The sequence below is a fragment of the Saccharomycodes ludwigii genome, chromosome I, assembly GCF_020623625.1.
Source record: "Saccharomycodes ludwigii strain NBRC 1722 chromosome I, whole genome shotgun sequence".
Classification (NCBI taxonomy): domain Eukaryota; kingdom Fungi; phylum Ascomycota; class Saccharomycetes; order Saccharomycodales; family Saccharomycodaceae; genus Saccharomycodes; species Saccharomycodes ludwigii.
The window spans coordinates 1,690,949-1,704,349 of record NC_060200.1 but is presented as its reverse complement, the minus strand read 5'-3'; the positions used below and the strand labels follow the sequence as shown (position 1 = coordinate 1,704,349).

Genomic DNA, 13,401 nt, shown 5'->3' with positions numbered 1-13,401 from the left:
AGTGTGGATTCATAGAATATATAATTATTAACAATGATAAGTAAGATTAGGCTGTTTTACAAGCGGTTATTAGTTTTATAAATTGGAAATTCACGATGCTTTAATTTTTTTTTTCTTTTTAAAAAAAAAAAAAAAAAAAAAAAAGTTATATTTATGAGCAAAGTTGTGTTATTTAATTAAAATTATTCATATTCTTTCCATTTGTACAGGTATAATAAGAAAGAAGGTGGTACTAAAGCTAAGGATAGAATGTTAGGTATTGCCACTTCGTTTTATAGAGAATTGGAAAAGTAGAAAAAAAAACAAAAAAAAAAAAAAAAAAACAAAAAAAAAAAAAACGAAAGCTGCTAATTATTGGCGGATTAGAATTATTATATTCTTAATCTATTTGTTATATGCAATACAAAGAATAACATCGATTAATCAATACATATGATACATGTAAAGAAAATCTAGATTGTATCAAAATAAATATATTCTAACATAATATACAAAAGATGGGTAGCAGTAGTATTATATCATTATCTATTGAAGAAACCAACATAATACGAGCATCTTTTGGATTAAAACCAATTCCAATACCGAACAATAAAAATGAACGGAAACATTTTAATAATAATAATAATAATAATAATAATAATAAGTTTAATGTAGACTATTTGAATGCTTATGAGAAAAAAAACGATCACATCGATGGTACTATTAGGGATAACAGTTTAACCACAGAATCAGTTAAAGTTAATTCTAATAAGACTTCAAAATTCATGCATCTGCACGACCATACTGATATTGATACCAAATATACGAATATTTTGGAAACGAATATTAACAACACAAATGAAAAAAGTGATGATGGCGATTGGTTGTCAAATATCAAAAAAGTAGTACCAAAAATGAGAGTAAAACAACAGAAAACAACGCTTGAAGATAACGAAAGAGTTATTAGTACTAATAATAAAGATATTAAAAAAATAATCACCAATAAATTAATTCTAACGTTACAAGAGACAAATGTTTTAGATAATGACAAGGATGCAGATGACGATAAGTTGGTTTCTAATGACGCTTTTGACTTTATTTCTGATGCTAAAGCTGCTGGAGATGATGCTCATAAAAAAGGCTTTGCATTTTTTACTAGTACTCGTACTTCTACTGCTATAAACAGGGATAGTCAACACGGTAAACCACAAGAAGCAGTGATTTCAAACAGTACTGCCGTTGCCTCTACTGGAACCAAAAAAGATGGAAATAAAATAAGAGTTTTATTTGATTCAGATGAAGGTGATAGTAATGATGCAACTAATAGGATTGACTATGCAGAAATAAAAATAAAGAAAAGACAAAAAAAAAAAAGAATAGCTTTAAAAGAGTTAAGATATCAACAAGTATACCTATATTGAACCATAAAAACAACGACAACGATGATATAATCGATGAAGATCCAGAAACTATTGAAATGAATAACATATTATCAACAATAAAAAGAAGACCAAATAATGATATCATGGATCAAAACGAGAAAAGTTTTGTAGCAGGGAATGATTACTATGGAGATGACAAAAAATATAGAGAGCTTCAACTTAAAAAGAATAACACCGGTTTTATTGATAGTAAAAATAATATTTTAAATAAGGGAGCATTAGTCTTGGACCAAAACACGATGTTTTTTGACTCCTTAAGTAAGAGAGAGAATAAGCAAGTATTAACAGACACTCATGAGACTCCTGATGGTAAATTAGTGGGAGAATCTCCTGATTTTAAAAACGCTTTAGAAAGTAATTATCCTACTTCGAAAGTTACCGCCGAAATGGCAAAGAAAAAAGCCGGCAATACTGATACGGTGCCTGATTTATATAATGGAGTGGCATCCACTTTAAAGTTTTTAAATGATTTTAAGATACCCAAGAATCCGGTGGCTGACTCTGCGACGAACTATGATGTTGTTTACAAGGATAAACAAGGCAATTTGTTATCACCTAAGGAGGCATATAGACAATTTTCTAAAAATTATGATGATAATAGGAGCAGAAAAAAAAAGATTAAAAAGACCAAGTAATTTTTACAGGTGACTGATGGGTACTACATTATATCGGCAGAGTAAACACCTGTCAGTTCTTTTTGGTTGTCCTTTAAGGGTTTTCTACTGCCATTTTCTTTTCCGATAGAAACTTACCCATTTTCACTTTTTCTATTATTAGCTTCTTTTTAGCATATGCGCAGGCTTCAAGTCATTCACACGTCACCTTATTTTGCATACCCTGCATTCTACTGCTTATTCCTTGCAGTTTATCGTGACGACTATTTAAGTTATCAGCGCTAAAAATGGTGTACGTACAAATGAGAGAGAAAAAAAAAAAAGAAAAAAAAAAAAAAAACATTTCTAAATATATAAACAACAGTAAAAAAAAAAGAAAATAAAAAAAATTATTGGTAAACAATAAGCATATAAACACAAGCTTTTATTTATTTATTTTTTTGTTTATTTATTTGTTTATTTATTTGTTTGTATTTACATTCTTGTTCTTGTTGCTTACAAAGTAAACAAATGCTTCACATTTCCTCATAACATTTTATTCCAGCTTTTACTTTTATTTTTCTTTCTTACATTTATTATCATAATCATTAAGAAAGAAAAATTGATATATAAAGCCAATATAAAAAAAAAAAAAAAAAAAAAAAAACGGAACAAGCACTCTCTAAGAAGGTGATAATATACACAAAAAGATATAAAGAATAAAAAAAAAAAAAAAAAAAAAAAAAAAAAGAAATAAAATGATTGTAACGCAAAGTCAATATGCAGCAACATCTATTGTGTCTCAACAATTTTTGAACCATCCCACAGAGAAAATAAATGTGCATCAACAAGAACACCCAGGAACAGAATCAATACCCTCAAGGACGAAGAGAAGAAACACCATACATCATCATTTAAAAGTTGAAACTTCAACTTCAAATTTTAGTAAAACACATATTAGACGTCGCTCATCTTCTGCTAGAAAGAATTTGCCTGATCCCAGTTTATACCAAATTCCCAAAACATCAAATGGGTATTCCTCTACCTCCTCTGTTTTATTGTCATCTTTTATTGCTACTAATAATTCTAACGCAGAACAATCATACAACCAATTCAATGGCAATAAAGACACCAGTACACACAATATTGACTCCACAAAATTCAAGATTAAAGATTTGATACCGGAAATAGATACCAATGTTGTCGGTTTGTGTGTTACCTGGTATGTGACCTCATCAATTTCAAGTAATTTGACAAAGCGCATATTACACCAATTTCCGCACCCCATAGCGTTGACCGAATTACAATTCACTATTACTGCGCTTATTTGTTTAGTTTTTATTTCATTTGTAAACACTGCGATAACAACAAATTCATCATCATCCTCTATCTGTACGAAAATTGTCAGGTCGTTCCCTGAAGGCATTTTACCAGTATACTTGAATGGAAATTTCAAGGAAAGCATCTTACAAGTCTTTATTAAACCAACAAAATTAATTTTATGTACCACATTTCCTATGGGCATTTTCCAGTTTCTGGGTTATATTACGTCACACAAAGCTACCAAAGCCATTCCTGTTTCTGTTGTCCACAGCATTAAGGCTTTGTCTCCTATAATGACCGTGACGTTTTATAAGATAGTATATAAAAAAGATTATAAATTGATGACCTATATAACATTGGTTCCATTGATTTTGGGTGTCATGATAACGTGTGCTTCTACCCACAAGTCTAAAAAAATGAATTCCACTAATAATAAAAATAATAATAGACTAAGTGATTTTGCTGCTGGGTTGATTTTTGCGTTTATTTCGATGATTATTTTTGTTTCTCAAAATATCTTTGCCAAAAATATATTAACTGTTAAAAGAAAAGACACCTTATTGAAAAGCAAAAGCAACGAAAATGTAGTTGAAGCTTTAAGAAGAGCGAAACAGATCTATTCACCTTTACAAATTGACAAAATCACCATATTATTCTATTGCTCATGTATTGGGTTTTTATTGGACTTACCGTTGTTTATCTACAATGAATTTAGCACCAGAGCGATATTTTCCAATTTGTCAATACAGACATTTTTATTGATTTTAATCCATGGTGTCAGTCATTTTATACAGGCGATGCTTGCCTTCCAATTGATTGGTTCATTAACTCCGGTTAATTATTCTGTTGCTAATATTATGAAGAGAATTGTTGTTATATTGGTAGCATTATTTTGGGAAAACCGTTGGTCATTTAATCAAGTATTTGGTATGAGCTTGACCATTTTTGGTTTATATAGTTATGACAAGTGGGGGAAAACAAAGTTGTAAAAATAATTAATTAATTATTTGCTTTTATTTAAATGAAGCGAAACCAAATGCATAATAATATATTAATCCTACAATATTATTAATGTTATTGTACTCATATTTACTTAAACAAAGATCTTAATTATTTCCTTCTAATTCGTGAAAAAAAATTTACATACAGTACTTACAAATTTTTTAAAAATAATGACAATACATCGATTAATCTTTAATATACATACACTTTATTTTTACTATAAATGTACAATAAAAGGAAAGAAAAACATATAACAAATGAAAGAGCTAGTGGCTGTCAAAACAAAAGCATGAAAAAAAAAAAATTATAATTCAGTCAATGAACCATTAATATATATATATATATATAACATCTTTAGCCATTTTCAATGCTTACCTGTTGGTGTTTCACCAGTTAAATTGGCAATAAACTCCTTAGCCATATCACCGAAACCAACCATAAAGACAGTTTGCCAAATACCTAAACCGATTCTGGGAGTAACACCACGGTATAAGCCTTTCAAACCATTAGTTTTATAAATATATTTGAAAGCAGTGACAACATTCATTTTTTTAGGTCTGTTTGGATCTTCCTTCTTGGATTGCATTTCAACACGAATGACTTCAATAGGTTGGTTCCAAGCACTTAAACCACCACCAACTGCAGAAGCCAATATTTTTTCGTAACCGTTTAATCTCTCGTTTTCATCTTTGTGAGTAAATTTTCTAATACCCTCTTCAACCAATCTGGCTAAACCAAATCTGGAACCCCAATTGGTCATCTGCCTAATAGCAACAGCATTAACACCCTTATTAATACCTACAATACCTTCTTTTCTATAAATGTCCTTAAAAATTTCCCAAGATGATTTACTAACAGCAGATTTAGTCCTAGTGATTTCAACAGTTTTCATACAGGTACAGAATCCCATGGTTAAGTAAGCTTGGGCGACACCACCAGTGATACCACCGCTGATACCACTGGCAAAGTTACCAAAACCCAAGTTTTTCTTGAATAGATATTCGGCTTCAGCGGAAACAAATAGTAAAGTAGCACCCTTTGTAGATGCTTCAATCCATGCCCATGGGATCAAACCCTGATAAAATCCGAAAACGCCACCACGACTCCAAACCGTTTTGATAGCTTGCATGAATGTAAACTCACGGTTGGCAGCCATTGTAGTTTTGGTGACTTCCAATGGTTGACCCAAGGTACTAACTTCACATAAATTTAAGAAGGCCCCTAATAGTATGTTTGAGAAGGAAATTGGTTTCTTTTTAATTTCTGGTGGAGGGTTTAATGCGATTGTAGACATGTCGTTGCTATGCGTTAAATTTCTATCAATGAATAACTTTTTATTTAATTTTAAGTTTAACCTTTCTCTGATTGTTTGACTTAGTTTTTGCACCACAAGTATAATTGAAAAGGATAATATTGCCGTTAAATGGAAAAATACTGAGAACGAAAAAAAGAAAAAGAAAAAGAAAAAGAAAAAGAAAAAGAAAAAGAAAAAGAAAAAGTTGGATATTTATTTATATATATATATATATATATCTTTAATTTATCTACTTATTTATTCATTCATTTTTTTGTTATTGTAAATTATCCAATGGAATTTTCTTTGTTATCAGAAAGCGGAGATAAAAAAAAAAAAAAAAAAAAAAGAAAAAGAGAAAGAGAAAAAAGCTGCCGGGTGCGTGAGATAAAGAAAGAAACGTTAACTAAAGGCAAATCTAATATTCAAGTACTCTGCAAATTTGTGGAAGCCCACGTTTTTCTGTGGACTGAAACAGAGGGAAACTTTTTTATTTTTATTTTATTTTATTTTATTTTATTTTTTTTATTATATTTTAAAGTTTTCCGAGTATGAAAAAGTAAAATGACATTGCTACTAAGTTTTATTGTTATTTAAATTGTAATTTCCATCTACCCAGTAATTCAAATCTCGGAGGGATGGGAGGGAATACTTAGTCCGAAAGATATAGTTAACAGTATTATTATTATTTACTTCTCCGTTTTTTTTTTTTTTTCAAAGGAATATCCAAGTCATTTATTGGAAGGTTAACTAGTAAAAATAAATTTTGTTTCGTAGAGTGTTTTTCTTAGGGTTTTTTTTGTTTTTGTTTAAACATTATGAGCCGGAAGGGCTCAGTCTTCCAAATAACAATCCAGAAATAACTATATACGAATTCAATTATATACAATGTCTTTTGAAATTGCCTGTTTTCAACCAACAACCATTTAATGTCAGTTTTTTTGTGTCATTACAAAAGAAATCAATTTTTTTGTTAAAAAATCAAACACATAATAATGAAAAAAAAAAAAAAAAAAAAAAAGAAGAACAAAAGTTCTATTCTAAATAGATAAATACAATATTAACTTAAAATTTTTATTTAGATTACTTATAAGTTTTACATATTAATATCTGTAACTTTTTTTTCACAATATAGATAAACTTAAATCTAGATAACTGAATTAGAAAAATAAAAAGAAAAAAAGAAAAAAAAAAAATTTGATATAAAAAACATCATAGAAGACAGTTTACTATCTTATTAATCTCCTTCCATCCTTCCAGATTTTATAGTCTATAATAATAAAATAAAATCCAAAAGTCAATCTACATACATACATACATATATATATATATATATATATATATATATACACGCACAAGCAGAAAAAAAAAAAAAAGAATTAGAATGAAGCAAACTTTAGGTTCAAACAAACAACTAATTAATTCTACCAATATTGGGAAAACCAGGGGAACCTTTATTGGAAAAAATAAAAATGCAACACCAAATGCACCTAAAAGGACAAGTGCTTTGACAAATACAGTAGGTAAAAACAATAATATTTTGGCGACTTCAATAAATACTAGCGACATCATCATTCAAGATGTTTCAGATGTCAATAAATTCACTGTATACGAAAAAGCTAATTTTCTAGTTCCCAGCAGATATGAAATCAAATTTATTTTGGGCAAGGGATCTTATGGCACAGTTTGTTCTGCTATAGATAACAAAGACCATGCCCAACCAGTTCCATTGGCCATCAAGAAAGTCACTAATATTTTCACTAGAGAAATATTACTAAAAAGGGCTATCAGAGAACTAAAATTTATGAGATATTTTAAAGGCCATAAGAATATTATTAATTTAATTGATTTAGAAATTGTTACAGTTATGCCATATGACGGATTATACTGTTTTCAAGAATTGGTTGATTATGATTTAGCGAGGGTAATACACTCTAGCGTTCAATTTTCTGAATTTCACATTAAAAAATTTTTTTATCAAATTCTATGTGGTTTAAAATACATTCATAGCGCTGATGTAATTCATCGAGATTTAAAACCTGGTAACATATTGTGCACAATCCAAGGGACTTTGAAAATTTGTGATTTTGGACTAGCCAGGGGTGTAGCTCCTAAATATTTTCCAGACAATTCCAGCGAGCAAAATGGTAATGGAACTAGTTACGCTTTGAAAACAAGACACATCACCAATTACGTGGCCACCAGATGGTACAGGGCTCCTGAACTTATGTTATCCAATAAGAAATATACAAAAGCTATTGATTTATGGGCTTGTGGGTGTATTCTAGCTGAATTTTATGGCAGAAAACCAATTTTTATAGGAAATGATCAAATGCACCAAATATCAGAAATTGTTAAAGTTTTAGGCACGCCAAACAAAGATATTATTATCAAATATGGTTCTCATGTAGCTTGGGAAATTTTCTGTCCTCCCAAACCACAATATAGGAAAGTCCCTTGGAGCAATATATATTCTTATGCACAACCAGATGGTTTAGACTTAATAGATAAATTACTAAAATGGGATCCCAATGCAAGATTGACTGTAGAAGAAGCTATTGAGCACGAGTTTTTACAGGATTTTAGGGATAAAAGTGAAGAGCCTGTCTGTTCTAAAGGTGCATTTAACTTTGCTTATGAATATGAACATATGTCTTTAACTGCTTTAAAACAATACTTGTTCGAAGAAGTCTGTAACTTTAAAAAAGAAATGAAAGGAATCGGAAAAAATGCCATTTATAAATAAATATCTACTAGATAATATATGATATAATATAGAACGTTCTAAGTACTTAATATAAACCGATAATGATTAATACATTGTCCGACTTTTTTTTTTTTTTTTTTTTCTCTTCCGATTTGCAATGTGTTAGTAATATATATTGCGAGTCACTTTTTATAGCATTCTGTACGCAAAAAAAAAAAAATTTTTTCTTAAGTAACATATTTTAATTAAAGGCAAGGCTCGAGCTTGCTATTGGCCATCAATTTTGTTTACTTTTATTTTTTACTTTTAGTTTTATTTTTTTAATTTGATATTCCCCTTATTTGCTTCTAATCATTTTTGTTTATTTATTTATTTATTTATTTTTTTTTTTTATTTTGACATCAAAAATACCATATTGGGAAACAAACAAAAGATACACACACACATACACACACACACACACATATATATATATATATCCAGATAAGAAGAACAATACTGAATACAAATGGGTCAACAACTTTCATTACTTGCTCAAACCGCACCTTCCATTGCCATCTCTTCATATGTCGATGTCTTGAAAGACATACACTATATTTCCCAATTAAATTCATCCAAATTTTTAAAAACTTGTAAAGCATTGGACATAAATGGTGAAATAATAATTAAGATTTTTTTAAAACCAACAATAAAATACAACTTACAAAATATAGTGAAACTGCTTGAAAGAGAATCATTTTTATTAAGAAAATTACCCAATGTTTTACATTACACCCATATTTTAGAAACCGACCGTGCTGGATATCTAATAAGACAACATTTAAACATGAATTTGTACGACAGATTATCAACAAGACCATTTTTCCAAGATATTGAATTAAAATTTGTTTGTTTTCAAATTTTGCAAATTTTGAAAGATATTCACTCGTTGAATTGTGCCCATGGTGACATAAAACTGGAAAACTTTATGATAACCACATGGGGTTGGGTTGTTTTAACTGATTTTTCCAATCATATTAAACCTGTTTATATACCAGAAGACAATCCCAATGAATATTCCTTTTATTTTGATATCTCTCAAAGGAGAATATGTTACCTTGCTCCCGAAAGGTTTGACAATAAATTTTCTGACTCAACTTTACCCAAAGAAAACTATAAACTGGATTTTAAAATGGATATTTTTAGCGCAGGGTGCTGTTTGTTTGAAATTTTTACCGAGGGTGGCAAATCTTTATTTAGTTTTTCACAAATATTCAAATACAAAAATAAAGAATATGATCCTGCAACGACAATTGAAAAAGAATTGACTGGTGTTGATAAAGTTGGAATAAGAAATATGATTTTGGATATGATTAATTTAGATCCTAACAAGAGATTAAGTGCTGTCGATCTTTTAGAAAAATATAAGGGAACTGTGTTTCCAGAGTATTTTTACACCTTTGCGTACAAGGAAGTTAGATCTTTAAACAGTAATATGTTGTTATTCGATTCTCCCTATGTTTTTTCCATTCCTACTTTACAAAATAAATTTAATGAGACGTTTAATAGATTTTTTAATAACATCGATTCAATTTGTAACTCATTACATTACCCACTAAGCATTATCCAAGTGCCCTCGTTTGTAGGTTCTGATATAATGACCATGCAAATCAAATTGAACTCAGGGAAAGTTATTCAATTAAAAAAATATTCTTATTTTTCCACAGAGGAATCTGTAACAGATCAATCTGCCCTAATTTTGATTTCTATATTAATAAGGTTTCTTCGAAACCTATCATATCCTGAATACCAGATTAATTGTCTAGATGCTTTAATCGTTTTATCCCAATATGTCAATGACGATGCCAAGCTAGACATTATACTTCCCTATTTTTTAGTAGTTTCTGAAAATAATACAAATAGAAACATTCAAGCAGTGGCTTTACAAAAAACAGTTCAACTTCTTTGTTTAGTTGAAAATATTAATCAAGTAAATGAAAATATTTTAGTTGATTATGTTTTACCCAAATTAATAAAAATTTTTAGACATATGAAAGACAACAAGTATGGCAGAATTATTTTTGCACAATGTATGGGCCAATTATCGAACTTTACCATTAAGTTACAAGGAATATTACTAACCGATGCAACCAAAACGGAAAAACAAAAAAGAGATGGTGAAGAAATAAGGGATCTCGAAGGTAAACTAAAAGAAGAAAACGTCGCCATAGACGATGAAACTTTCATAAAATATACCAGCAAAATGACACAGCTTTTCGAAAATTTGGTTATTTCGCTATTAATAGACGACGAAGTTGAAATCAAACTATCGTTTTTGTCCAACGTTGCTTCCATTTCCAGGCTTTTTGGACCAGAAAGAACGAATGACATAATTTTAAGTCACCTGATCACTTACTTAAATGACAGGTCTTCCTCCTTAAGAAGTAAAGTGATTCAAGTAATTTCTGCAATTTCAGTTATTTTAGGTCCCGTTAGTTTTGAACAATATGTTTTGCCCCTATTAATCCAAGCAATTGCAGATCCTGAAGAGTTAGTCGTGATATCTTCGTTAAAAAGCTTACTTGATAGTATTAATGTTGGGTTAGTCAAGAAACATTACTATTATGATTTATGTGCAGAGGTTGCTCCTTTAATTCTACACCCAAATGAATATATGAGACAGCTAACAATATCTTTATTAGTGGAGATATCTTCCAGATTACAACCGTCAGAGAAGTATTGTTTGTTATATCCTGTTATCAAGCCATATTTTGAGTTGGAATTAGATTTTACCAATAAAGGTATGATACTTGGTGCTAAAAATCCAATAGATAGAAGGTTATACAATCTTTTTTACACTTGGTGTTTAAGTGCCACAAACACCTTATTCTGGAAAAGAAACACAGGAGGGAAAAATCCCGATGCATTTGGTAACAATAGTGTTGTTTTTGTCACTAAAGATTACATGGTGAAAAATTACGGCTTTAGGACTGGTAATATAACGCAGGATATTAAGGACAAAGAACAGAAAATTGAGAATACTTTAAACATCCCATTAACTATAGAGGATAAAAATTGGATAGAAAAATTGCAAAATACTGGGTTAAAAGAGAGTGACATATGGAAACTAGGACTGTTAAGGGTCTATGTGTTTAAAGCGGCTAAAATGTCGCCAAGAAAGAGTTTTAAAGAAAGTTTAACAGACTCACAAAAAATTAACATTGATGGTATTCTTAGTAAGAAGAATGTTTTGCCGCATAATTGTTTTTTTAAATTGACTGCAATTCCAGAATACAAAAAAGAAAAGCTACACGTTATCGCAAAACAAAATATAGACAGTAACACTACAAATATTAATACCCTGAGGGCGTTTCCCCCTTCTCCGCCTCGACTACTCGATTTAAATGGGTCCCTATTTTTAAATACACCTGCAGAACCCACATTAACACAATGCTTTGATAGTGTTTACGTACAGTTAGAACCGTCCATTGAAAATGACCAATCATCAAAGATTTCAAAAATTTCGCCAACAAAATTTAAGATTGTCAGCAGTTATGAAGGTAGGAATGACAGCATCAAATTTTTTTTAAAGTCTGTGAAAATTGTACCACCTCTAAAGGACTACCCTGAGTTTGGCTTATATTATGGGGACTCTGCGGTTTGCGATAGATCGATCAGTTTTTCTGAATGTTTTGTTTCTCATATTACTGAATGTTATGGCGAGAATATTACAGCAGTGTCTGTTAGTTCACACAAACCATATATGGTTACTGGTAGCGACTCGGGTCATGTAAAGTTGTGGGATATTCAATTATTATGTGAAAACGATGCGTTCACTTGTTTGCATGATATTGAAGTCAACTCACCCGTAACTAATGTTGCTTTTTTATGGGGATACAACTGTTTCACTCTTGCTACAAAGGATGGTGAAGTTAAAACATATGCGTTTGATATTAAAGATGATGCTTTTTTATTAAGCGATATTAGGCTTATTAGAACATATCAATTGGAAAATAACCAATATGCTCTGAAAATTTTGCATATGGACAAAGACTTTAATCATATACTGTTTATACTAACTAATGATGGTATTGTACTTTCTTTGGATATAAGAAACATGAAAATTATTACAAAAATTACAAATAAAACTGAACACGGATCTGTGGTGAGTTTGCTCGTTGCTCCCGATATGAGTTGGATTTTATTAGGCACTATTTATGGTATGCTAGACTTGTGGGATTTAAGATTTGGCGTGCTAACTAAAAGTTGGTGTTTTGGAGACAATTTACCAATATTGGAATTATATCATTATCCTCAGATTTCAAACAAATCCTTTAATGAAAGAAACGTAGTTGTTATTGGGGGATGCTCAACTTGTCTGGCTTCGTTGTGGGATATTACGAAGGTTCAATGTAAAAGAGTAATCAGAAAATCTTCAGCTAATAATTCTATAAATGTTGAAGATTATATTTCTAAGGAGCTTTTGCCCCCAAATTACGTTTTTGATGCTGGAAAAATTTCATTGGATGATGTTTTAATGGATATTCATGATTCGAATGTATTTTTGTGTGAAACTCAAAGTAGGTTGATTTCACTATTTGGATTTAGGAACGCACATAAGGCGCATGTTTTGTTGGGACCAGATAAGAATTTTAGTAAATTTTCCATGACCAAGATCACAACTTCGATGTCAACTATTGAAAGAAAGACGTCGACTAAAGTTGGTAACAACCACAACATAAAGAAGAAGGCTGAAATGATTTCCCTTGTTCCTTCAAATATAAAATTTATGAAAGCCATATTTTTGCAGGGTTCCCAGGTTGCCATAATATTTATAACAAGAGATGGTTCGATTCAAATATATAAGTGAGTTACCTGTCATAAGAATGGTTGGTATATGTGTTAATTTTATGTAGATATTGCTTTTTTTTTTTTTTTTTTTTTCCATGTCATTTAACAGGGGCAAATGTTGTAACAATAAAGTAGTGTATCTGCTGAGTTTACTACCCGTTCAAAATGATCTAAACTTTTTATTTTTTTTTTTTTTTTTTTTTTTTTTTTTTTTTTTTTTTTTTTGTAGAT

General features: G+C 30.1%; 5 protein-coding genes across 5 annotated transcripts; 4 read left to right on the top strand and 1 right to left on the bottom strand.

The window, feature by feature from the left end:
• Positions 1-497: 497 nt before the first annotated feature.
• On the top strand, positions 498-1,400 carry SNU66 (U4/U6-U5 snRNP complex subunit SNU66; the record flags this gene model as incomplete). The annotated part of the gene is made up of 1 exon (XM_046076915.1): positions 498-1,400. The coding sequence occupies one exon, from the start codon at positions 498-500 to the stop codon at positions 1,398-1,400; it is 903 nt and encodes a 300-aa protein (XP_045937040.1).
• Positions 1,401-2,772: 1,372 nt separating this feature from the next.
• Positions 2,773-4,326, top strand: SLY41 (Sly41p; the record flags this gene model as incomplete). The annotated part of the gene is made up of 1 exon (XM_046081303.1): positions 2,773-4,326. One exon carries the CDS (start codon positions 2,773-2,775, stop codon positions 4,324-4,326), a length of 1,554 nt encoding a protein of 517 aa, XP_045937039.1.
• A 377-nt stretch (positions 4,327-4,703) lies between these two features.
• YHM2 (Yhm2p) lies at positions 4,704-5,633 on the bottom strand (the record flags this gene model as incomplete). The annotated part of the gene is made up of 1 exon (XM_046081302.1): positions 4,704-5,633. One exon carries the CDS (start codon positions 5,631-5,633, stop codon positions 4,704-4,706), a length of 930 nt encoding a protein of 309 aa, XP_045937038.1.
• A 1,384-nt stretch (positions 5,634-7,017) lies between these two features.
• Positions 7,018-8,379, top strand: SMK1 (mitogen-activated protein kinase SMK1; the record flags this gene model as incomplete). The annotated part of the gene is made up of 1 exon (XM_046081301.1): positions 7,018-8,379. One exon carries the CDS (start codon positions 7,018-7,020, stop codon positions 8,377-8,379), a length of 1,362 nt encoding a protein of 453 aa, XP_045937037.1.
• A 469-nt stretch (positions 8,380-8,848) lies between these two features.
• VPS15 (ubiquitin-binding serine/threonine protein kinase VPS15) lies at positions 8,849-13,189 on the top strand (the record flags this gene model as incomplete). The annotated part of the gene is made up of 1 exon (XM_046081300.1): positions 8,849-13,189. The coding sequence occupies one exon, from the start codon at positions 8,849-8,851 to the stop codon at positions 13,187-13,189; it is 4,341 nt and encodes a 1,446-aa protein (XP_045937036.1).
• Between the last annotated feature and the right edge of the window lie 212 nt (positions 13,190-13,401).